General features: G+C 41.4%; 2 protein-coding genes across 2 annotated transcripts in view; both read left to right on the forward strand.

Moving 5' to 3' along the window:
• The window catches only part of PRTG (protogenin), a 65,045-nt gene extending 54,144 nt beyond the window's left edge, over positions 1 to 10,901 (forward strand). Inside the window, exons 13-20 of the mRNA XM_026045806.1 lie at positions 114 to 300; positions 1,196 to 1,323; positions 2,046 to 2,216; positions 5,737 to 5,919; positions 7,098 to 7,218; positions 8,202 to 8,367; positions 9,357 to 9,461; positions 10,512 to 10,901. Coding sequence (XP_025901591.1) covers positions 114 to 300; positions 1,196 to 1,323; positions 2,046 to 2,216; positions 5,737 to 5,919; positions 7,098 to 7,218; positions 8,202 to 8,367; positions 9,357 to 9,461; positions 10,512 to 10,901 — 1,451 coding nt within the window. The remainder of the gene's footprint in view (positions 1 to 113; positions 301 to 1,195; positions 1,324 to 2,045; positions 2,217 to 5,736; positions 5,920 to 7,097; positions 7,219 to 8,201; positions 8,368 to 9,356; positions 9,462 to 10,511) is intronic.
• A 3,663-nt stretch (positions 10,902 to 14,564) lies between these two features.
• PYGO1 (pygopus family PHD finger 1) overlaps positions 14,565 to 26,659 on the forward strand; it is a 24,782-nt gene continuing 12,687 nt past the window's right edge. Inside the window, exon 1 of the mRNA XM_026045807.1 lies at positions 14,565 to 14,581. Coding sequence (XP_025901592.1) covers positions 14,565 to 14,581 — 17 coding nt within the window. The remainder of the gene's footprint in view (positions 14,582 to 26,659) is intronic.

Genomic DNA, 26,659 nt, shown 5'->3' on the forward strand with positions numbered 1-26,659 from the left:
TCTGAATACCAGGCAGTACTGAGTTAGAAGCAGATTTGGAGCCTCTCTCTCAATCTTGTGAGCATCTGCATGTGGTTGCTACATAATTCATGTTGCTTCTTTGTTCCAAACAGCTGTCCGTGATCGGATGGTGCCACCGCCTCCACCCCCTCACCACCTCTATGCCAAAGCGAACACTTCATCTTCGATCTACCTTCACTGGGGCAAGCCTGCCTTCACGTCCGCACAGGTCATCAACTACACCATCCGCTGCAACCCGGTGGGGCTGCAGAATGCTTCCCTGGTCCTCTACCTTCAAACGTAAGTGCTCTGCTACACCAGTCTCCTTTTTCCTGTTTCCAGATGCATCTGGCTCAGTTTTGAGTTTCACTGGCATCTTTTAATTGCCTTTTATCTACACCTTACACATGCCTTTGAGGTCCGTGTGTTTCACCCTATGGCTGCCAGTTCTGTTTATTATTTTAAGTTTTAATCTTAGCTTGGCTCCTGCTTCCCTAAATTCATCCTGGTATACCTGAAAACAACATTTTGCCCTGGAGTTAAAATAGAGCAGAACATTGATTTTACACGTTTTTTAATATAAACACCCAATGATTTTTTGAGCAAATATTGCATTGCAGTATTTGGGTTGATTTTACAATTTATAAGTTATGAAATGTGATTGACTAGAAGATGAGTAGGGAGCTTTTACATTCTACAGAAAACCCTTAAACGTAGAGTGATAGAGGCTGTAAGTGCAAGGAGGAATTGCACATGCAGCCTTTGTGCTGTGAACTGAAAAGCAGATCCAAGCAACAGAGCCAAGAGCACTTGCCCTTTCAGCTGTGGCTCTGGTTGTAGTAAAGCATTTCTCTGGCTTAAGACGTGTGCTATGGTTGGATGGTAAGGGCTGGGTTTAGGAGATCTTAGCTCTCTGGGCTGTAATGTTCTTGGACTTGTTTATGCCTCAACTTTGCACAAACCTGAGCTTAAGGTAACATAGTAAATGGTGTCCGCAGAGAGCTCCAGAGTTAGCACAAGCGTCAATGAATGTTTTCAGGTAGATGATGCAGATGAACTGTGTGCCTGGACTTGAGCTGGTTTGTGTTGAACTAACAGTGGGAATCACCCTCCATGTCTAAGGAATCTCATCCAGGTTTGAGATCATCAAGTCAGCTCCTCCTGTTAAATTTATTCTATTCTTTCTTCTGCACAGGTCAGAGACTCACATGTTAGTTCAAGGTCTTGAGCCAAAAACCATGTATGAATTTGCAGTTCGGCTGCATGTGGACCAGCTCTCTAGTCCCTGGAGTCCAGTGGTCTACCATACTACTCTTCCAGAAGGTATGGGCACAGCTGCCTCTAAAAGAAAAGTCCTGTAAGCCACTGGTCTATAAACAGTTGCTTTATTAATTTTAAGCAGTCTGAAGAAGAGAAAAATACTTTCTTTTGAAATATATATTGCTGTTCTCAAATTAAGATAGAAAAATGTTCTTGGGAAAATGCACATGGTGTGGACTAGTGAAATTTTAAAAACTGACCCAAAATCAGCAACGGTTTTTATATAAAATGCTGTATCCTTATACCATTAGTGACAGCTGAATGGAAATAACTCTAGTAAGAAACTGAAAATGTGTATTAAAGAGGTACAGTTGATTCTTAAGTGTATACTATAAAAATATATTTTAAAAAAAGAAATTTTAGAAACTATAAGGCATATACATGCATCTTCCTTTCTGTTACCCTAGCTGCTAATTTGCTGTTCTGTCAGCCTAGTCAATGAAAATGAAAAAACTTAAGTTTCATATTTTCAGCATTGTGATATTTGGGGAAATGACAGAGTTTCCTTTTTGTCAATATCTGAAAATAGGAATGTTTACAAAGTCTAATCTATTGACCAGATCAGAGTTAACAGGAGAGTGTTTGTTCAGACTTTGAGCTCAATAGCAATTTGTTTACCTGGGATGTAGCAGTAGCCATAGGGTCTGCACATCAGTTTCCTTTTGAGCAATTTAATTGCATATAAATTAGTTTAATCTAATAGTATTGTGTTACTGTTCTCACAGCACCATCTGGCCCTCCAGTGGGAGTGAAGGTGACTTTGATAGAGGATGATACTGCTTTGGTTTCCTGGAAGCCACCTGACAGTCCCGAAACAGTTGTCACACGATATACTATCCTCTATGCATCCAGGAAGTCTTGGATTGCTGGGGAATGGCAAGTGCTGCACAGAGAAGGTAAAAGAAAAGCATAAGCATACAAGCTGCACAAACAGTGATGTTATTTATAAGATGCTCTGTTACTTTCAGCTTCCCTGGACTACAATAAAAAAGAGAATCATAAGTGTTCACATGAAAGTTATAATTAGTTTGGAATTATTCCCAGGATAGAGGTGAAAATGTATCGAAAAGCAGCTGATAGTCAGAAAGTGAAGGGAGAGGAGCTGTCTGTATTGCTTTGGAGCTCAGTGAAGCCTGTGAACTAAAATGTCTCATAAATCCAGTTGCATTCATGCTAGTTCTCTTGTAACGGCGATTGTAGTGGTTGCATTTTGTAAATGTGCATCTGAAGTCTCTGGGATGCCTTTCTCTTCAGAAATTTATAATTATGTCTGTGTGGGTTTATATATTTCTTTCAATCATGGCCAATCTAGTTAGCTTAGTTTGCTTAATGAACTTTCCCCTACCCACAGCAAATAGCTCTGCAAATTCAATTTAGTTCTCTGGCTCTGTTCTACCGTTGAGCCTGGCTAGCTAATCTAGCAGGAGCTCAGGTATGTTGATGTGAACTGCAGTCGCCTCCTTTTGATTAGATATAGAATTAGTCCACATTTTTCTAGACATTTTCTGGAATATAATTACAAGCTTAAGAGCTGCTCCAGGGAAAAGAAGAAACAAAAGCAAAARACATATATTCTTAGGCTGGTATTCAAAATATACAGAAGCAGTATAATATTCTATTAATGTGTTAAACTAGAGCAGAGAACTCAGTGCTACACATAAAATTATGTCCTGGGTAGCTTCTTAAGAGTATTGCCTGTGAAGAAATACAGTTTTGTTGTTTTGTTGCTTTGTTTCATAGCTGAAAGCTTACTTGGCAGCAGAGAGTGATGCTTTAGATTTTCTTTACAGTAAATACATAATACATACTGATTTTCAAAATGACTCACAGAGGAAAATTCCTGCAATCACTGAGAGTGAACTGTTTCAGTTCAAGGATGGTGGTTGTCTCTTGTGCTGGTCTTAGAGGGCCCACAGCCCTTTTGAAAGGTGGCAATTCCTTTTTGCCTTGGAGTAGGATAATGCTTGTCTGGCTCTGCTCAACTAATAGTTGTAAGCTGAAAAAAATAACAGGAAAAGGACTGATTGTTTCAGCAAAATTTAGGAGAATTAAGTAGTCTTAGGTGAAGTAGTCTTTAGGTGAMTTCTAACTACAAGGTGAAGATGGATTTCATAGTATTGCCCTACTAAAATAATTCAAATAACAAGTGACCTAATTTCAAATTTTTGTATTAAAGATCCCTTTTAGCATTAACTTTTATGYACTAAAAGTACAGCAGATTTAATTTCAAGTTCACAGGGAGCTTATATTTGAAGAATAAATACTGTAATTATARCAAAATATGCTGTATTTGTCGTATGCGGCACAGCAGTTGAGTTGTTGTTTCGGGCATATACTTCAGCTTAGCTGTGACTGTGAAGCTGAACAGCATCTCAAACAGCTTTTTACCAGAGGTATTTCCAGTGAGGGGATGGCAATAACAATAAACGTTTTCATGTGTTCTCTCACTGACAGTGTTGGAGGGGATGGGCAAATAGAGAGCTGTAAATCTCAGTGCATTATGAAGTCGATCAGCTTTAGAGTCACTAATTCTGTATTTTGACAGCTCTATCAGGGATGGAGGCACGACACAGAATTTAGGCATCTTGACACATGAGTACGATCAGTGGAGCTCTTAGTTAAAGGAAGGGTGAAATGCTCAGGAAGGAAAATGAGTGCATAGAGGAGGACTGGGCAAATATTGCAATAGAGCTGTGACAGACCCCTCATTGGAGACAGGGGAAGGGCTTGGGGGTTTTCTGTTTGTTTTAATGCATTTATTCTGACAAGATCAATTAACCCGATGTGATAAATGATACTACTTTATTTTCATTTCATTCAACTTGCCAACAGATTATTTCTGAGATCTTAACCCTATAAAGTCCCCTGAAAAGCAAGGAAAAGTAATATATACATATATATATATGTATGTATGAGTGTATATATATATGTATATATATGAGTGTATACACATACACACACACACAAATAATTTAGAAAAAAAGTCCTAGCGTAGGCTTTAGATTTTATGAGATTTCCACCAACTTAAAAACCAAACCCCTCTAATTTGACCAAGCCTGTGTTAGGCATGGTGGAATTTAAACTGAACCTGCAGTTTGTTGTTGCTGCTCTGTGATGTGAGTTATCTGCCATCCAGCTCCCCTCTTCACTAGCTCCCTTCAAGTGGATTAGAAGTTGCAGCCTTCACGCGCCCGGTGTGCAATAAATCAGCACAAAGCCTTTGCTCGCGGGAGCAGCGCACCAGATTGGAAAGGAAAGGAAAGGAGCTGGTGGGGAAGAGCCTCTAATATTGAAACATGACCTTTCGCCCTTGCTGGTGCTAAATATTACAGCTCCTTTGGTTACAGATACCTCACATTTTACTTCAAATGCTTTCAGCTAATGGGTGTTTTTTATGGAAGAACTGAAATAGCTTTTGAAGTAGCTTCCCTTTTGCCAAATGTATAATCTTTTCTGTCAACAAAGCAGCCTTATATTTTCTATGCTCCCATGATGCTATAAAGTCTGCCTTCTGAAAATGATGTGAAAGCTGGAAATTTAGACTTAAATCCGAGAAAGGGAATAGAATATGTGAAAGAAAATAGGGGGTAGATTTGGTCCTATAACTGCTACTATTTTGGAAAGAAAATAATATATTTCTCCAGCAGGAAGAAACACAAACGTTTTAGAAAGCAATTGGAATTTTAAGCAGCAATCTGCAGTCCCTGGACAGGCAGAGCTCTTGCTGACTCTTATAGGAGTTCTGCCTGTGTAAGGAGTGTATGAGGGAATCCTATTTATGTTCTTAATCTGTTTYTCTTGCCTGTAGGGATTTAAGGAAATGAATTCCTAGCATGTGAGGAAAACATTTTCTGTAATATTTTTAGTAGCACTGCTTAGGTACACAGTAATCAAGAAAGGTCTACACCAGTCTAAATAGAGTTTAATTTCATTTGAAAGTGCAGTACAGTGTACTTCTCCAAATCTCTCTGTTCATTTTCCCAAATAGACCTGAAATTTGATAAACTAAACTTTAATTATTTTGTTATGATGATTTATATTCACATTCATGGTGCAGTACGATTGCAGAAGCGGATTTAGGAGGCACAGAGATTAATACAGGGGTGATTGGACATTCTGCTTTCTGTGTCTACAAGTCTAGTTAATTCCTGAGATGCCACCTTACACACGTGATCACAACATCAACACTGTCCCACTGAAATGCAGCTAGGGCTGGATTTGGGGGCAGGTTGCAGGGCACAGTAGCCAAGAGACAAGTACTGGTCTCCTGGTTTTGCACCAGGGGAAGAGTGATCACGGTCCTCAAGCAAGACCTGGAGGTGGCACTGGGAAGTATGCGTAGGTCCCAGGATCTACATCTGGGTCTGTTCCCCTGGTATTTGTCTAACTGGAACTGCTTATTACRTCTTTTCACAGGAGCAATGACCATGGCTCTGCTGGAGAACCTGGTAGCAGGAAATGTCTACTTGGTCAAAATAGCCGCCTCCAATGAGGTGGGAGAAGGACCCTTCTCAAATGCCGTGGAACTTGCTGTCCTGCCAAAGGAGACATCAGAGTCCAATCAGAGGCCTAAACGCTTGGATTCGGGAGATTCCACAGGTCTATAGCAATGTTTAGTTATCACGTAACTGTTTCCTGGACAAACCATTCTGTTTCTGTGAGCCTGTCCTAACAGTGTGGTACTTTTTCCTAAATKAAGCCATTCTAGAATTTTACGTTTCAAGACAGCTCAACACTGGTTTAATTCTTTTGCTCAGAAGTTTGAAATTTGCCTTTGGAATGAGAAAATTGAACTGTTCTTAGTCTTCCATCAATGCCAACTTCACAGTCACTCTACTCAAATATTGGCTATAGTAGGTCCCCTATGTGACCTAAGGCAATAGCCCTTAGCTGGTGAGAACCTGACAGCCTGGCAGAAATGAGCTGGCATCTCAAGTAGGATTACTGGAATTTGCTGGTTCTTGAAGCAGCCCAAGCCGACCTGTCAGGCAGTGATTTACCAGCATATGTTTTCATTGAATAAGTCAGCCCACCTGCAGCTCTCTGGAGAAATCTGTGCATTACTTTGAGTAAATTTAGACAACTTCAGTGGTTTCTCCAAGTAGGAATGGAATAAAAAATTGCCTTTGTCTGTCACAGAATGGGATTTATCTGGGTGACTTCTCACTGCTTTTAAAGCTATTTGGGGACAGAAGAGCTAGTAATTATTCAGGTATATTATCCTTTTAGCCCTTGCTTGTTGCTACACACTGAACTGTGAATAAAACAGATTTTTTCTTACTCAGCCTCTCTTCCATCCTGAAATTCAGTGGTATTTTAGGCCTGGATAAGCAAACAAAGTGAGGCCTGCAGGATTAGATCAATAGGCATATGAAGTCAAAGCGTAAAAACAACTGAACCCTCTTGGGGAACAGTGCCTCAAGGCTCTTCCCTTTCTTCTCTAGTAGCAGTCCCCAGGACAAGGCTGGAGAGAGCTCTGCCCAAGCCTGCCCCAGTGACCAGCAAAGTGTGTGTGTGAGGCAGTTCCTTCTTCCCTTCCCGACCCGTGGCTGCCCACACTCCTCTCTCTGTGTTTTACTGTGTTTTTACTCTGTCTGTACAAGTTTTATTTTCATAATTGTCAAAATGTATGTCAGAGAAGGTCTGGAAATTGCATTAAAAGGAAGTATTTGTCCTTGTGGTTGTGATTGTAACCCCGTTCATTTCCTGATAGGGAGCAGAGAGGAACTATTCTTATTTACTGAGCCCTTCCACGTTCTTTTATTTTTTTGCTATAGCTTATTCTGACTATTACCATCTGGACCAGAAGTCAATGACTGGCATTGTTGTTGGAGTGTGCATAGCCTTGACCTGCATCCTTATCTGCATCCTGATCTTAATCTATCGCAGTAAAGCCAGGTATGTGTTCTTGGAAAGTGACCTCTGAGTTCTGCTCCCGTATGAGTACAAGTCGCTTGGGACATGCCTGCTCCTCCAGAAGGTCTAAGTTCTCGCAAGMACTCTGCTTCTTCACCTGTTCTTATCAGAAATGGTAACAAAGCCCCAGGCTTTTGTGGTACTTCCTACACCATCCTAGACTCCTCTACAATGGAAAGACAGAAGAAGCAATAGAGGGAGTCAGTGGTGCTTAGACAAGTGAATATGAGGCAGGCATCCAAACAGAAACCCTTTCAAGTCAGAAAGCATGCTGCTTTACTCATCTTCTTTTTTTTTTTTTTTTTCCTGCGTATTTTTATTTTTTATTTTCTGCATAACCCTCTGGCCTGCACAGTCCTGGCTTGCAAGACATTAACCCCTGGTACTGCTGGAGAAGAGCTTCCTCCAGCCAAGGAAAGGGGGCATGAAGCAGTTCCATGATGCAGTTCCAATACACTGGCACAATCCACTCTCTCTTTCCCTTGTTATAAGCTGCTGTGGAGCAGAAACTGGTCCAGTGACTTTGCCCATAATTTGAGGGTCAGAACAAATATATGATCTCTGCAAAAAATAAAGAAAATTGCCTAGAAGTATGTTTTAATAACAAGGGCTTTGTAGGACACATGCAGGAGAAAGTGTACTTGGGGAAATGGCCTCTATAACATGGCAGAAAGGCCATAGTGTCGTTACTGGCTACATCTTCCAAGTAATATTATTAATAGTGAGAATTCCTGTCTGCACATAAGCTGTAACCTTGTCTGATTAACTGAAAATAGATGTTACTTTTTTTTCTTCACAAAGAATAACATCTAAGTTCCAAGGGAATTAACACTATCATATAGTAAAATGTAAATGTCAAGAATACACCAATATTACCAGATTAATAACAGCATTGAAGTTTTAGCTTTGATTTTGTGCATTTTTTTTCCTTTGGGTCAATTTTAATTTTGCTTAACATTGTGCAGGAAAACATCTGCTCCTAAACCTGTGCAGCCAAGCACTGACCAGCTGTCACATACCAGCATCTCATTAGCCAGTGCTAATGAGGTGGGCAAGAGTATTGAAGGAATTGAAGAGAATGAAGAATCACTATTGCCAATGATAGTGGGAAACAGCTTCAYTGATGCTAAGGTACTGTGAGCTTAATGCATTCCCAAAACTGACATCTTTTGTTTTAATTCATTGCTCTTATATATGATTTCTTACCGAACTTAGGTAAACTGCAAACTAATAGCAGCAGGCACGAGGGTAGCAACCCCACAGTCAAATTTTCAAGACTCATTTTAAAGTTCAACCAGAGATCTGCTTTAATACATTTGTCTTACACTGTACTCTGCAGATTGCCGAGTTTGCCTCTGGCACAGTGTCAAAGGATAAATACTCCATAGGCTCAGGGCTGTTAGGAGGTCCCTGCTGGTCCAAAGATTTTCTATTATAAGACCAGGAAATAGATGAGAGTGCCCTTTTCAGCACCTAGGCAAGTTAATGCTTCAGTCTGGTCAGGTATGATACGAAAGGAAATATAATCTTTTCTGTATTTTTGTTAGTAAGATAATAGRTTTTATAAACTCATATTTGGTCAAATTGTAATATAATCTACATGGCAGTATGTGTCAGTGGATCTGTAGTCCCTTCCTGTAGAATCCTACAGTCCAAATGTCCAGTTTGATAAAAACACAAGTCTGCCCTACGTGTAGACTTACTGATTTGAGGCATATTCTGTGTGCATTGCAAACCTGAAGGGAGCTGCTCCCTGGGGATATTTGAAAGAGCTGAAAATTGTGGAAAAGAACCCCAAGGGAAACACAAACTGTGTGTCAGTAAACGGTCACATTCTAAATAGTAGAGTGGGAGCCRTGGTGGAGGGCATGTTTTGGAGTATGTTTGCAGTGTCCTACCCATTGTGTCCGCTCTGTGGGTTGGTCAGGTTGAAGAGATCTGGTCTTTTAATTGTCTTTAACAGTAGAAAGACACTAAATCAGAATTATTACTAGTACACAAAAAATAACTGAGCTCTAAGATTTCCTTTGTCTCCCTTTTCAGTTTGGAACTTATGGATAGGAATAAAAAATATTTTCATATATCTTAGATATTTAGTTTGCTTTCTTGCTCTCTTGCAGGGAGGATCTGATCTGATTATCAACAGCTATGGGCCTGTCACAAAGGCCAGCTGCAAGAAAAGGTGGCTGTTCTTCCAAGATACGAAGAAGGCGAAAGCAGAGGAGGTAATTGGTCCAGACAGAGTTTCTTCCTGAGTGTGTAAAGAGGATTCTTGGATTTCTGTTTATTTGAAAGTATAATTAGCCACCTAAATTTTAATGGATGGTTTCAGTTGCATTAAGATTGATAACGTTCTGTCTTCTGGCAAAATCATATGGAGAAGTTTTTCACTTTCTGCCCCACGTTGTCAGATACTGTAGCTTTTCACACTTAGCTGATTGCCTGTGTTCTCTCAGTGAGCAAAAGGATTCCTGTATACATCTGCAGGGGCTTAATACACATATGGGTTGAACATATATTTCTAAGCACAAGTGAAACACGAACATATGAAGACTCCCCCGCTACTCTGACAACTATAACCCTATGCTTGTTGAAGAAAAACTAATAGAGGGAAATTAAATGATTAACACAAACTATTGAAGGATTTTGGAATCTGAGCAAGAACTGTCTGGCTTCTGAAACTGTTGATCTGGCTGCACCTGCTATTTGCATGAAAAATATAGCAGTTTAAAAATGAAGTGTTAAACCAAATCCTGAACATTGTCATGCAAATTCACACCCGCTAGGCATCTAAAATATGTTTATTGAATTGTAACTTGTATTGTGCTCTTGTATATTTAAGGAATAGGAAGTCTTGCTATTCATGCTGTGAATTCATATTTCAAAATATTTGCAGGAGCAGCTGCATATTTCCAGTGCCTCTCTGAACAAAATATTTCCTATCATCCAAGAAGTAATGCTTAAAGAATATGCATGAGGAGATGGGAGAGTGCTCTACCAAGTGTATTTTTAAAATACCAGACAGGTCTCTCCAGTGAAATCATTCTTGGTTAGCTGTGCTTGGCTGGAAGGGATTATTTTGTCTAGCATGAAAGAGAAAAGTATGAGCAGGACTTGAGACTGTTTCTTTTCATCCTCCTGTAGGAAAGCCCAGATTGCTGTTCCAAGCCAGTGCTGTTGCAGGCCCTCTGGCACACGTAGGATAGGCAGTGCAGTAAAAAATAATGGCTCAGGTTTACAGAGACAGAACAGCCTTTTTCTCTACTATTTTTCAGCCTCAGAGAAGATTTGCCCAGGCCGTGTGTCTGTATCAGCCAGGCAGCACTGCGCTGATCAGCGAAGATGACTCCCCCAGCTCCCCCGGCCAGCACTCGGATTTCCAGGTGCCGTTCAGTGTTGTGGCCGACACGGAGCATTCAGCCAACAGCGAAGGAAGCCACGAGACCGGAGACTCTGGGAGATTCTCTCATGAATCCAACGATGAGATCCACCTCTCCGCTGTGGCAGGCGACAGCCCTCCCACTGCTGCTCCTTTCGTGGGCAGCGCCTTGGGTACGAACACGATGCACCCTGCTCTGAGCAGCAGCCAGGAGCGTCCTCTGCCCTGTGCCGCCGAGCAGACTCCTACCTCATCTCTTCAGATGCAGCCTGTGGTGCACAACTGACCTCCCTGGGCGTCCTCGCAGTAAGGGGCTGTTCGAAGGACAATGAACAGGAAGCCAAAGTTTTGTGTGGAAAGCCTGACTAATCTAGCAGGTGATCCCATATTTCTGTTGAATGTTTTCCTTTTTTTTTTTTTTTTTTTAGCTTTTTATTTTGAAAACTCACTCATTTTGAATGTTCAGTGGTGAACAAATGTGAAAGGACAGTGAAGATTTCTGACTAGAGTTAAAAATGTGTCACTGGAGCAAAGGGAAGGCCGCTGGCCTTTTTGCTGACTATCTACCTCAGTTTGCCGAGAGGTGAACTCTGAATGATAACTGCTTTACCTCATTTCTGTTGTAGTTCGTCTCAGCTATGGAACTGATGATACTTCCTAGTAGTGTTGTTTTAGTTGGAATTTCTTTCTGCTGGTGTTGTGTGTAGAGTGTGTGTGTGTGTGTGTGTGTGTGCGTGTGCGCACAGCGATCAGGGAGTTGTATAGGTAGATGAACAAGATTGTTTAGCTGAAGCTCTGCCTTTAAAAAGAAGGAAACCTCAGAGTATAAAATGCAGTGATGGAATGTGACTGCCTCAAAGGAAGTTAAAAACTGGGAAGACGGGAGTTGGTGCTTTTAGATATACAGCCACACCAAATCTTTTCTACCTCTTGGCTTCTCATAGCCCCACTAAGCCTAGGACAGTGCCTTTCCCTCAAAACTTGTGCCAGCAACTGCTGGCAGGGTATATACTAAATCCTTAGGGCTCTGGAAACTTGTTGACTTCCCCCAAAGGATAGGACATTGCCTCCACTGAGAGTTAATGCTAAAAAGCATGGCAAAATGAAGAAATGTTGAGCATTTCCAGCCAGCTCGTCTCTGCCTGAGACTCCTGGAATAGGCAGCAAGGCTGAGTATTCCGCTCTCTCAGTACTTCTTGGCAACAGTGCCTTGAGTTAGAGATTATGAAATTACTGATTTGCCTTTTTAGTATTCATTAAGTTGCTTTGGAGTACGGAAGGATGCCTTAAAYGCTTCTTAGCTGTGCTGCAGTGAGTTGCAGGGTAAGCCTGTCATGGGTTTTCAGGCAGCCCGAGCGCGGGTCCCGCTCTGCCAGCCCCTGTCAGGACGTGGCGGCGCTCCTCGCCGTTGCCTTCCCTGCCTGCCCCTAGCCCGGCATTTTAGCTCAGGGAGTCACCTTGCCCACATGCCAACCCAAAACTCTGACTGGAAATAAAAAGCCAGAGCTTTAGTTGAAGAGTCTGTTGAAGGAGGTGAGTGTTGCTACCRCCTTGCACCCATACAATTCCTGTTTTATACTACCTCCCTTAAAAGTTATTCTAGTGTTTTTTTTCTTTTATTTTTTTTTTCCTGTACTCAGGGAACAGTTTGTTACTTTTGAGCTGCCTCACGGAAACGTGRAGCAAACTGACAGGGTATCTTGTTTTGTTTTTTTAGCAGGAGAGAAAGAGGAGGCTAGATTCATCTAATGTTATAAACTTGCCCATATCCATAGAGAGTCCTGTTCTCATCTCCTCCTCTTTCCCCATTTTGCTTAAAAAATATGAAATAAAAATATAAAAAGAAAGTTCAAAGCTTGATGTTGTGACGAAGCAACCGTAGGAAGTCCTGGCTCTATTTAGGTCTGTCAGAATTCCCACTGACTTAACTGGGGCCAGGACGTCACCGCTAAGGTAGGCAGGCTGACTTGTGTCGTTCCTTCTATCAAGGTGCTCAGAAGTCATCAATAAGCCCTACAGTTTGGTCTGTTTTATTTTGAAAAATCAGCCTGTAGTTCCTGCAGATCTCCAGCTTATAACCGTGTGCTGGTTCCAAACCCGACGGTCCATGTCCACCTCTTCATACTAGTGTTGATTCAGAGGCTTTTAAAATAATGTTGTACCAAAGAATTTCCTGTAGAAGAGGCATATTTTCCAAAAATGATTGAACTAGTTAAAAACTATAGGTTTTGAAGAGCTGAATACTTTTTATTGTATTAGTAGTTACTGACGCAAGACAGTAGGGCTCCTATTGATTGCAGTAGTGGATTGCATAGACGAGCYGTATGCTTCTACAGACTGAAACGACCCTGTTGTTGCAAGAGCCTTTAAAAAAAGCTATAAAAATACCAGCAGATCTCTCCAAAGACTTCCAAGTGTAATTCTTTTCTTCAGCATGTAGTTGATGAACAATACAGTATTAAATAAAATATTTTTGAACAGTTTTTAATCTACTTGCTGAAGAAAAAGAAAACCTTTTCACCAAAGATTTATTTTTGGTCTCATCGGGCAACATGTTTAGTGTACAGCACAGGACGGTTTCTAGTTAGGTAAAAGTGTGAATTAATTGAAATTAGATTAAGAATGTAACTGTAGCATGAAGTTTCACACTTCATCTTTCCAATTAGCCTCTTTTATTAGTTTCATTCAGGAAGAGCTGATGGTAACTGTTTACTTCTCCAAAGACTTGTTTGCTGTGAGTACTGAGAACTTGATTTATTGATTGATTAAACTGATTGGTAATTTTTTGCCCTACATTGCAGGCAAATATTCCAAATTATAAAACTTTTTTTTAAGRCAAGGCACACCTTGTAGTTTAATGTGTGAATAATTTGAATTACATGTAACATCAGTCTAATAGATTCTCTACCTTTGATAGTCAAGGATCAAAATATTCGATTTATTAAAGAACAGTACATCTGTCAATTAATGTTTTTTYCTTAAAGTACTTTCTATCAGCAAATAAAGAAAACCAAAGATATTTAAGGTTACCTCAGCATATAGGCAAGCTTAGTTAGACCTTAATTATTCTGTTTCTTTTTTTGATTTTTATGTTAACCAAATATAATATGTTTCTTCAGAACCCCGTTCACATTCATAACCTTCTCATTTCTTTCTCATAGTTATTTCTAGATGTATTTGCATTTTTTTTCCAGAACAAAAAATATGATCTAATCAAAGATCTCTGGCCTATTGTTAATTTTTCACAATATTTTGCAAGAAAGCCTCTTGTCATAGAGAAGAGCACCAATGTGAACAAAGCAATTTATGGGAACAATCTATAATTTGATATTGTCTCTCCTGAGCTCAGTAGCAGAATTCCTCATGATTGAAGCACTGCAAAATCAGGCTTAAAGTGTAGATGATGCAAATCATTGAGGTGAAAGCATCTAATAATAGGTATGATGTTAATGCATTAATTTTCTTAAAGTCATACCTGTTGCAGCCTAGGGAATCACAGGTTTCCCTGTATAAACTTAAATCATTCCATTTGTCTAGAAAGAGCTGACAGCAGAGCAGGCAAAATGGTCCAGGTTTTCCAGCAATTTTTCTTGGTTATGTCTGTGGTCACAGGGTCCTGGAGAAAGCTTTATCATTTTCTAATAATGAATTTTACTAAATATGCCCTGGAAGATGAACAGAAATATGGAATTGAGTGTTACACTATGTGAATTGATTTTGTTTAATTGTATTAAGAGCGGAAGAGCCATGGCTGGTGTAATGAGCGTATATGCAACCCCCGTATTTAAAAACGAGAGATGTGACTGTTGATGCGACTTGAAAAGCATAAAGACTTGCAGAGGAAACCTGGAAAGTGGCTTTCTAGGTTGTCTGTGTTTGCAACGAGGCCCCTGGTTGCCCTTCCATTCCAACAGCAACGCCTGCTCTGCAGGACCTGCAGCGATGCAAAATGCGCCGGCTGCGCAGGTACGTGTTCTACAGGGAACAGCATTCCCCTCTTTCAGCAGTTATCCAGGAACACTGGGAATGTCTATGCCACRCAGAACTGGGCTGTATCAGTAGATATTTTTCATAGCTCTGTTTTTATAAAAGAAGTTTGAAAAATCTACATATTGCTTAATAATTTTCCATATTGCACAATTTTCTGTCTAATTTATTGGATGTTAACAGAAAGGAGTGCTAAGATATTCCTAGGACTGTTTTTATTATATTTAATACTTCCCTACTTTGGTTTTGTCCCTTGCTTTAGACCAGGAGCTAAATCTTGTTTGCCCTRTTCAAATTAGGGTCCTTATCCTATTTCTTTTAAAGTCAGTGGGAGATTTCACTTTCATTTCAGTGATGAGATTCACACGGGATTCTGCTGATTTCATTTTGCATGATCTGGACAAAAAAAAAATCAGCTATTAGCTATTRTTTTTCTTCTAAAGATCTTAGCAAACAGGTTTTTGCAGAATAGCTGTTACCATGCAGCAGAAGTCCCTGCGTGCGGGCAGCCTCAGCCTGTGGCCGAGAATCAGTATTTCAAGTCAGTTTATCTCATTTTTTAGTGCAAGCTAACTCAACTCGAACTACTTTGCATTTGCTGCAGCTTGGTTCTGCACAAAAATAATTATGATGGACTGTCTGGGTCTCAGTAATAGGTTAATCTAAAGCAATTTTTGAGCCCTGAGCAAGAGCAGGGGCTTTTACTGCCTGTTAAAGGGTGAAGTTCTGACAGAGAAGGTTCCTTTCCTAGCAAGGGGGATGCTTTTCAGTTCTGTAGGACTCTGTATGTTTAGCCCAAAGCCTCTTTGAGACCAACAGGAAAGACAGCTGTGCAGGTGTAGCTGCGGTGGTGCTTCACAGAAGTCAATTTGCTGGATCTATTCTGTTAAAATTGAGAGCAGAATTTCACCCCATGTGTGCTAAGGGCACTTTTAAATTCCTGTARGGCACTGCCTCTTTTGTTCTGACCTGCTGGAACTGCTGCATTGCCAAYGCAGAGTAACTCCTAATGGTACAGATTAATTCCTGATGGAGACGGATTTGACTGTCCCCAAAAAATACTAAGCGCCTTTCTACACTTACAAATATACTTTTCATTAAAAAACATATTTTGGAGGCAGAGCTTAAAAGCACTATTCCTCAACCTGAGTCCAAAATCCAAATCACCTCATGTTAAACTAATCACTTTTTCTTAATATAACTATCTTAAAAAAATGCAGTTTGGGTGAAATTCTGCTCTCAATTCTGAAATAAATGAAGTTTAACTTTATTTCTGTGGAATTTCTCTAGATTTACTCTAAGACTTTGCTAAATTTACTCCAAGGGGACATAAGCTCACGATTAACGTTTTGCTGCATTGGGCCCTCTGGTTCCACTGTGGGTTGAGCTCATTATGGAGCTGTTCAGGCTCCCCACGGTTACATATACCTACATTGCATCTGCCTGGTGGGTTCTCAGTAAAGACTGAAAAGTATATGAAAAACTTATAAAAACGATGCTTTTGGTTGTTTGCCTTTTGTGTTTTAAGTTGTGAATGAATTGCCAGTGTAGGAGCCAGGTATGTATCTCATATTATGGTGGTCTGGATCCTTTCACTCCGTGTGCCATTTCCTTCTAAGGGCAGCAATGGCCAACTGGCTGATGGAGGATGGAGCTGAATTGTATTAATTTTATATTTGTCTCAGGGGATCAGCTCTGTGAATTCCATTGCATGAGGAAGGCTAATGTTTGCCCTGATTTGAATGTAACTTTTTAATGTCTTTTAAAAATATATTTTGTTTAATAATGTGGATTTGTTTTTCTTCTTTATAGCATTTTAGTGAATGTTATCTAGTGTGTTGGTTCTTTTTTCCCCCCTCCAGGGTTGTTTATATGCCACCCCAAGGTCATGCCAAAAATTAATAGAAGTTTAAATGCCAAATGTTTATGAAACTGCTGACTGAATACTGATTGATTGCACAGTTTAAATAAAAGTTTTCCTTAGTAAAAGTATGTCTTTAAATGAATTTTATTTTTGGTGTCTCTGACTAATAGCTCAAAACAAGGAAGCCTTAAGGAGAAAGTACCTGGCTTGCAGGATTAGTCTTTGAAAAAGTGCAGTTTTGCTGTGTTCAGCTTCCTTCTGAAACCCCGTATCTCTCTGGTCAAGTCATGCCCGAAGTTCACCCTCCATGCAACACTCAGGTAAAACTGGTTTGTGTCATTTCCAGGGGTGAGGATTAATTTGCAGATGCACCAGCTCGCTGTGGCAGCTGGCAGTGTGATTGGGATCAGCCGCGCGGCTCTGGGAAGGCAGCGTCAGCTCCCAAGGRAACATTTCCCTGGGGAACCGGCGCCTCTTACAAGTGCCCGTGCACAGTGGTTTCCTATACATAGCCCATCTCCAGGGATAAGAAGTGCAGGTCCCGTATGTGGCAGCTGCTAGGAGCTGCCTGCAGCCAGGGAATGAGCCTTCCCACACGGGTGCAGCTGCCGCTGCTGAATTTGGCTCCCTGGGTTCTGCACCGAAAACACGGTGTCTTTCTTACCTTTAAAATCTGAGAGGACAAAGGAAATCTGAAAAGCCTCATGCTGCTGCTTTATGAACCAGGGCTGCTCTTACCTGTAGAGCCAGTGTATAGGACAATTGTGTGCAATGGTAGCTTCCGTGGCATTTATCCCTGGCAGTATTACAGCACCAGCTGTAGTGTCTATTTGTAAACAAACTCAAACCCCAAATTTAGCTAGTGTGCGTGTATGTGAATAAAGGCACAAGGAAATACGGTTTTTCACAGGTAACTGAGAAAATGCAGCCCCTGTTGAAATAAATATTAGCAGTGCACTTATAAAAACGAATAAATGTTAAATATAATAAATGTGTTAAACTGAAAAAAAGGCATAATGACGCATATCTTAACAGCTGGGGAGCAATTAGCCTTGGACCATCCAGTGACATGAAACATCTACTCACGTAGCCCACCACAAATGCTGATCTTTACCTCTGTCTTTATCTAAGAACAGCAGCAACCACCTGCAGTTCCTGATTACGTTACTGCTGATTAGTACAGCTACATTTCTGCACTCCAGAATCTTCATTTTCATTAGCAATAAATAAATAATAAACCCACGTCTTTCAAGGAGTCATCACGGCAAAGAGCAGCTTCCAAGTGAAGCCTTGGTGTGTGACCTGGTGCGGTGGCCCCCGCGTGCTGCCTGCCACCAGACAGGCAACCTGCCCRCTCAGCTCCGTGGGCCGCTGTCATTGAATGTCCATGTTCACTCAAATGATCAAGTTGTTATTTCTTTGTTCAGTTTATCAATCAGAGGCATCAAGCTACTGCTTTCATTTAGCTGTTTTGTATTTGAGAACAAAACTTTAGAGTACAAAGACCAACTCTGCCAAACGTGGCAGGTCACTCAGGCCACAGCAAGGCAGGGGCAGCRAGGAGCAGGACTTGGCCTACCCGGGGCCAGACTCGGCCTGCCCCAGGCAGGGACTCTGCCTGCCCAGGGTAGGACTCGGCCTACCCGGGGCCACAGTAACACACAAGGACTAGAGCAGGGGGAACAGCCTCGTGCTAGGCCAGCGCAGCCGCATTGCTCATGGATGGACTCCTCCGCTTTGTCACTCTGTCCTACCCTTTCACTCAGCAGATAAAAGCACCATCTCCATCTAGAAGCGGAGTCACTGGGAATGGCTGTCTCTGTTGCACAGAGTACTAGGCCTTAATGGTGCTGCATGCCCCAAGGCCTAAACTGAATGCAAATATGACTAAAACCACCCTTGGTTCTTCTACAAATCTGGTGTTCTGGCAACTGCACATGTGAAATCTCCCTTGAACCTAAAGATAGGCTGTTAGCTGTATCTATTTCCCTTACTTTTATTCCTTATTTTTCTGAAATGTCGTCCCTTGTCGTCAGTTGGATGATAACACTTGTCATCGTATCTTAATACTAACAAGTCTTCGCACAGCGGTGAAGAGGATGGGATTTTAACACTCCTCCCGTGCCTGCACCCTAGCACGTCAGGTAAACAAAGCTCAGGCTTGACAAAAAGCGTCTCTAGTCTTGACTCTGGTGTTTGTGCCTGAAAGCTCAGACTAACTTTTCTTTAGCTTTATTCAAATGCCACAAATACTGTTACGGAGTAGGTTATTGCTTGTAGATTATAGTGTTTTACACCAGAACACACATAGAAAGACATGTTGAAAATGCAAATAATTCACCATYTAGCTGTATCTCACTAAAAAATGAAATGCACAGACACCCCAAGGCCAAAAGATCTGTTGTGTAGCAAGATCTGTTCTCTTGCTAGATCTCCAGCAAGAGTTATGGGGCTAGCAAAGGTTTGGGGRTCAGCTGCTCTGAGAGAGACTTGTGCCCCTTCTGTCATGGTAATGACAGCTATTTGGGACACTCAGTCTTGGTATGGCCTGGTTGAAGCTGTTTAAATTATCATTGTAGGGCCACGTGGCATGAACGTTTGGCTGCCAGAACCATTTGCGATTGGTGATGCTTTTCAGGCAGCGTTGCAGAGTTGCTGCATTTCCTCGGGATGTCCCTGGAGAGATTGCTCAAGCATCAACCAGAAGATGAACAAGGTTCCAGGCAGGTGCAGGGGATGTTACCTTCTCTGATCTTCTGCGGTTTTGAAGAAGGAAAGTGATTTTTGTGGGTCACTGAGAATATGTTTCCTATTATACTGCTGTGGGTGAAGTGTGAAAGCAATACCCAAAGCCCTGGATTATGCTTTACTTGGAAATAAATAGACTGGGAGCTCCCCAGAGGCCGTGTTAACAGAATGGTTTTGACTTTTCTTTTAGTTGCAAGTCAGTATAGTGAGGGMAAAAAAAAATAAAAAAGGAAAAAGAGATTTTTTTGTGAGCAAAGCAGCAGATTCCTGGCTATGCTGCTGGGCTGTGGCACCACAAAAAAGCAAAAAAAAGTGTTGCTTTCCCTACAGCCTGTAACACTATAGAGTTTGGTCTGCTGATCTAGGAAATTAATTCTCTGCTTTGATGATGGTCATCACCAGGATAAAAGCAGCAGAGGTTGAAGTAAGCTGGCTCCTCACTTCTTGCTCTCCTAGTGATATTGGCTGAAATCATCCCCACTGAGCTGCTTGCTCACAGCCTTCCTTAGGTTATACAATTTAATTGGTTTACAGCACAGACTGTAAAGTAAAAATACAATTGACTTCCATTAAAATGATATAATTTGTGCTAGCAACCATCATACTTTGGAAGAGATTCTGAATATTTAAGAGTCAATAACAGCTTGCTTAGTCTCTATCAAATAAAACAATCTGGCTCTGCTTTGCACAAAGCCCACAAAGTAAAAGCATAATGAATTGCTTGAAGTCAAGATTTCCTGCTTCAGAGAAAAAGTTAACTCTGAGCTTGAGTTAACAAGTGAACTCTGAGTTCTAAGTATTTCAATTAAAACTCTTCTACAAAATGAAAAGCAAGACAATTTTTAGTTCCTGAAAGAAAAGAATTCTGATACTGGCTTTTACAACACTTCACATGAGAAGGACTATGTTAAAGCACGAAGTGCCCTCTCTTTTGTACTCCACCTGCAGCATTGTGATCTACATGCAGTAAGATAAAAACCGATCAAGAGGACTGGAGAAAGAGAAGCTCTTGCAGCATCGCCTAGAATTAGGCAGGTGGGTAAGAAGCCAGTTCTAGCAGTGTAAAAGGCTCAGAGGTTCTTGGGAGGCCGGATGGCCTCAGCACTCAGGTTCTGAGGACCAGCCTGGGCTGTGTCCCACTAGCAGAGGGTGCAGACGGGCACCGTGTCCCATCCTCTTGAAACAGCACCTTGAGGGACTAGGTTGCCTTTTGTAGTTGGGTTGACAGGAAACTGCCTTTTAAGAGGAGCAGGCGCAGCCTGGTGTAGGGTTCAATAGAGTTTTGAGGGTTTTTGATGGTGTTTCTCTGCTGTAGCCCATGGAGGTCAAAACTCCCAGCCTGACCCTGCTATCACAGGCAGCTAAAGGACAGGATTCTGCTAGAAACAGAAGTACAGCTCCCTGAACCCTCTATCCTGCACATTGCAGATTTCAAATTGTACCCATTAGGCATAATGCATCTCAAGCTATTTAATCCAGTCTGGTGTTTACAGACAGCTAGTGCGTATATTTTAAATAATTAGTTCCACATTCATTTTTTTAARTCCTGGATTTCCTGTGAATTTTCATCCGGGGATTAGGGAGGCTGCTCTCAAATGCAATGGATGAATGCGGCATCTATGTAACTAGGTCACACTGTACTTAGGTTTATTTAGTTATTTGTTTTTGTGTTCTTCTTTACTCTTCCTATAAAATAACCAAATGAGCTAAGTTTGATTCCTAATTTCCTCGTAAAGGGTGGTAGAATCCTGAGATTTCATAGTGGGCTTTTTAGTGCCTTTTTGAACAGCTCCGTGTTAGTGATGCATTTTTTTCTGTTAGAAAATGATTTTCTTGTTGCTTTAGCTGCATTTTCCTTTAATAGTCCACAAATCCCCAAATTCAGGCACTAGTTGGTTTCTGCTTCTTCCCAGCAGATCTCCTATTACTCATTGTTACTTGTTCAAAGTAGATTTCTGTGTGGGTGTTTGCTACTGTATTCCAATAAACATCATCCTTAAAAAAATTAAAATGAAGTTATAACTGCTAAAACAAATTGCATAGCACATACTGGCATGCACCAGTCCCCTTGACTGTCTTCTAACCCCGTTTCCTTCTTTATCTGCTAGCTCTGGAAATGTTCAGTAATTATTGCCAATGTATGAGATCTGATAATAATAATATATGTAACATTAGTGACGTTTTTGTACTAAGATTTTGGTGAGAGAGATTCTGCTGAGAGAGGCTCTGCTGGTCCTAGTGACTCGGCCTCATTCTGAGCTCACTAACCCTTCATGGAGAGGCACAYGGAGTGCTTGGAAAATGGGACCTCAGGCAGCAGTGTTCAACAGCCCTGAGGCATCTCGGAGCCAGCACCAGTGAATTGATGGTCTGTGGATTCCACTTGCCAAAACCACAAACAAATGTGATTGTGAGCAAGCTTCTTAAGATGTAAATCTTGTCAACTGAACATGGGCTGCAAAATTTTGTAGGAAGAGTTGGTGGCATTGTGTAAGAGCAAAGAGAAAGCCTTTCAGCAAGAGTCCCTCCAGCACAGACAGAGAGATACCAAGGGGTCAGGAAGCACCATGCCTGTGCAGGCCTCTCAGTTATAACAGAGGCACAGGCCTGAGCTGAGGGAATATCCAGACAAATGGCCTAGACTGCTGARCTTTTACTGCAGGATGCTCTACTAGCTTGAGTTATCCCTTCTGCTCCTTTAGTTTCATAGCAAAGAGTTCACTTTGGCAATTCGACAGTGAAAATCCCAGTAGAGACYGTTGCCTAAATTGCATTCCTTGCAAAGGTCCTGATGCCCAGGACAGCCTGGACAGGGCTGCTTGGTGTCCCTGCGGGGTACMAACTCTGTAGCTTTGTAACTCTCAGCAAAGTCATTAGGTCTGGATCCAACAGCTCATTCAGAACCTATTATTACAAAGACCAGTGTGGCCTTTGCAGAAAACCAGAAAGGCTCTAGAGAGACCTGAGTAAGTACAGAAAATAACTAATTGCCTTTGCATCAAATCATGGTAAAYAGGAAAATGGAAAGGATTAAAGTTGATAATTCAGAAAGAGAAAGAAATTGCATTTCTTTCATTTCCCCACAGAGTGTCCCCATTCCACTACTCGCCACTCAACTGAAAGACACTTCGAGTAGGGAAATAATTCATTTTAAAGCGCAGCCTACAAAGGTTTGTTAACAATATCTCTTTCTCTTTTTAAAATGTATTGCCTTGAAAGTCTTAACATGACAAACTGAAAGTTAAATTTTATTTATCCTATAGGAAGAGGAGAAATATGTTCTTTGATGACAAGAAGATCAGATGACTTCTTTGTGTGCAATATATAAATCCACTGGATTTGTCAGAACTTTTGACTTTGGTATGTAGATAAATATAACAATGGATTTTGGTTCCTAAATAATCAAATGTCCTTCTTCATATTGTAAATGTAGAGGTTCTACATTTCTTGATTTTTAACATAATGCTGAGAAAACCTTATAGTTTTAAAAAGTTGGATAAATTTTAGGGGGCGTTATCTGTCATGCATTGCACTGCTAGGTATTGTTGGCAGGAGTGTCTGAGTACATTGAAACCTTTTTCCTTCAAATGCTCAATGCTGGTTTTTTTTATAACTGTAAGGTAGGTGTAAACTCAATAAATAAAAACAAAACAAAACAAAAAAATGCAGTTGTCCATGTTAAATTTMACAACTGCCCAACAATTTAACTCCAGTATATATAGAACATTAGAGTGCTCTTAGTACACGTTTTGGAGAACGTTTGTTGATCAGTACATGAATAATTTGTCTCAGGATGTTTAGAAGAACATACCATCAGCCAGCGATTTGCTATGTTGTTAGACCAAGGCATGATCATTTGCGAACTTTTTACTTGATATCAAGCTATATAATGTATAATATGGAACAAAACTAATGCAATTGGCTAGGTAAAGACATTCTTTCATTTTTTCATTGAATAATTGATAAAACACTCTGTTTCGTGTTTTTTCCTACAGTTTTGTATTCATTTTGGATTAATGTTGAAACTTGATATTTTGTTTTGTACTTTGTATTATGCAGTGATTGCTTAATGCAGAAGTTCAGAAACTCTTAATTTTTCTTGATTAAAAGCAGAAATGAAACAGACATCAGCCTGTGAGCCCTGGTTTGCATCAGCCTAACAGATGTATCATTCACCAGTAGGCAATTTGCACTGAAATAGCTCCAATGATTTGTGCTCAGACTCTTTTAGTTACAGTTACAATCCCTGAGAGTGGAAGGGACTATAGATATGCAGTGTATGTGTGTGAAGGATGTAGTATAAGCCCTTTAGATGACAGCAGCATGCGGTGGATCCACGTCTGTTCTTTCTCTCTCTCTGATGATGCAGTGCAGTGCTGAAAGTTCAGGTGCTATGACAATGCTAGTGGTGACTGACAAAAGAACTTCCTTTACCACCTGTCAATTTGTAGAGAAAAGCCTTTTTTTCTATAGCCTTTAAAAAATGAATTCAGAAGGCAAAGTACTTTCATACATAATAATATTTTAAGGCCTGATGTGTCACATGTGATTGAAGTTACTGTTWTCTCACTGAATCTACCTTTTTCAACAGTCAAGTGAACTAAAAAAATATTAAGCTTCCTTAGGATATAGTAATGGTTCACAGCTGAGTACTACAGGGAAAAGCAAGAACTTTAATTGTTGTTAAGAAGAAAATCAACTCAAAAATCACAGAATCATTGAGGTTGAAAAAGAATCCTCTGAAAGTCTCCACTCCCGGCGCCCGCAGAACACAAGGTCAGCACTGAACCCAAGCCAGGCTGCTTGGAGTTTTGGGTCCTAAAAATCCTAGGAAATAACAGATTCCACAGCATCTCTGGGATCCTGGCCCAATGTCTCATTGAGGTTGAAAAAGAATCCTCTGAAAGTCTCCACTCCCGGCGCCCGCACAACACAAGGTCAGCACTGAACCCAAGCCAGGCTGCTTGGAGTTTTGGGTCCTAAAAATCSTAGGAAATAACAGATTCCACAGCATCTCTGGGATCCTGGCCCAATGTCTCATAATGATTTTTTCTTACTGTCATATCTAGTCAGAACTTTCTTTTTTGTTGTTGCTATTGTTTTTCAGTATATGACCATTCTCTTACTCTCCTGCTGTCCGCTTASTAAAAAGCCTGACTCTGTCTTCTTGGCATCCTCCATTTAATGTTTCATATGGGAAGGTTGCTATTAGGTCCTTCCTAAGCTTTCTTCATTAATGCCAAGCTTTGGGAGGAAGAAATGCTGCAGTAATTTTAGGACCACCAATGGGCAGCAAGGTGAGCGGTATCGTAATCACAGTTTCTGCAGACTTCTTTGGCCTGTTGGGGATGCTGGTGCAGGCACCCTGGGCACGTGAATTCACTTCAAGCACTTGCCACCCCAGCTATGCCAGCTTCAGAAGCAAAAAGTCAGTCCCCCAGAACTTGACAGACCATACGGTGAAAACCTGAGCACAAGTTAAAGCTGAATTTGGTTGAAAAGCAAAACAGATTTTTTTTTTCCAACTGCAGTATTGGGTAAAATCAGAATTCCCTGCTCACATTTCTGATGCCAATGATCTTCCCTAGAAGCCTTTACAGACTCGGTGACATCAATCTGCGCATTCGTAATTGCAGCCTCCAYGCTCGCGCAAGGCAGCCTTGCACGAACGCTCGCGCAGTCCTGGGAGAATCATCCAGGCCTGCAGCTACCTCCATCACAGAAAATGCAAATCTCTTCTCAGATAAGATGCCTAACATCTTCCTCTAAACATAGACTAGCTCACACCCACCTAGCTAGCTAATAACAAGCTATACTTCAGCAAGATTACACAAAATTAAGCAGGAGAGCCCAAGAGAATACTGTCGCCGCGCTCTACTTCAAGGTACATGCATTTGGGGATTGCTGCAAAGTAAGAGATCGTGGACAAATGAAAATGATGTCTAGGGAAGGGCAGAAACGATATCAAAAGCTGAACTTCTTTACTTATTTTGAAAAAGAAGTGTGAAATAGCGTAAAAGTAAAAACATGAAAACACTGATGCTTTAGCCTTTACAAAAATGTCACTTTCTTCCAGAAAATGTTTTTGCAAATACTGGAAAAGTCATAATTATCCATTCAATATGAAGCTATATGAAGAAATAATGCTGCTGTATAATGGAATGTAAGATAATTGCAAGTATAATTGCAAGTACTAGATACTTTACACCTTGACACCTGTATTCCAATTGAGGGAAAATAAATCTTTATTCAAAGCATATGTATGTTAATACAATTGTTAAACAGTTTTAGACAAGGATGAAGACTGTACTGTGCAAAATACTGGAAAAATGGATAAGAAGCCTTCAGTACAAAATCTGGGCATGTCTTAGGACAAAAGCTATTGTAGGTTGTACAAAACCCTTTCAAACTTCTACAGAAAACTTGATTCCTCTCAAAGGAAGTGAATATTGTATTTTTTTCCAACATGAATTTGCCGTTTTTCTGCTGAAATGTTCTTTTCTTATTACTGCCCAGCACAAAAAAGCAACTTGCTTTTTTTTCTGTACCCACTACAAACTTATCTAGTTAAATCGCTTGTGAGCCCCTGTAAGACTCATTTTCTCATTTTTGTCCTAGGAGCAGACCATCCTCCTCGCCCCATTTTGGACCTTCTCTGCTTATGAACATGAACCTCAGGACACTTGCGTTCCATACCCAGCGCGCTGCGTCAGGGAATGTGTCTTTTGAAGCCTCCCACACATCCTCTCTGGTGCTAAAACGGTGTGAGTGAAAACCTCAACTGTATTTGCACAACTGTCTGGAGTATCTGTTCATATGGCATAGACACGAGCAAAGTGTTTTTCCCCCCACAATTTCCAAGGGGAGACCAGGAAGGCACGGGCCGAACGGGGTGATCATTCCCATTCAGACACATCGTCTTCCACCCCCAGAGGTTTGCTCATTTGAGTGTGTGACAGCACTGAGCTGCAACCATCTGGAAGACAGAAAACTGTGGAAATATGTGGTTTTTTTTTTCCTTCAGAGTGCTGCAGTGATGAGAGGGTTCTCTGACCCCTCCTCATGGTTGAGCACCGTGGGTGGCTGCTGTCATTTTGGTGGCCACGGGTTGGGCTGACGGGCCGTGTCTCGTGGGAGCAGAGCGAGGCCACCTCAGTGCGGAGCTGCCTGTGCGCAGCGGCGCCCGGCCCTCCAAGGGACCCCTGCTCATGGCTGGCCAGAGACAACCGGCACCCACGGCCCAGGCACGCGAGCTGCGAGGAGCCAAAAGCAGCCAGGCGTGAGCCAGGCTGGGGTGGGAGAGGCGGCTGCTGCGCGGAGCTCCCGGGCAGCGCGGCAGGACCGGGCAGGACGGGGACCCCCCGTCACGGGTGGCGCGCGTGGCGCCTCTGCCGCGCGTGGCGCCTCTGCCGCGCGCCCACTGAAGCCGCCCCTGCCCAACGACC

The sequence above is a fragment of the Nothoprocta perdicaria genome, unplaced genomic scaffold (assembly GCF_003342845.1).
Source record: "Nothoprocta perdicaria isolate Ctin4 unplaced genomic scaffold, notPer1 scaffold_41, whole genome shotgun sequence".
Taxonomy (NCBI): domain Eukaryota; kingdom Metazoa; phylum Chordata; class Aves; order Tinamiformes; family Tinamidae; genus Nothoprocta; species Nothoprocta perdicaria.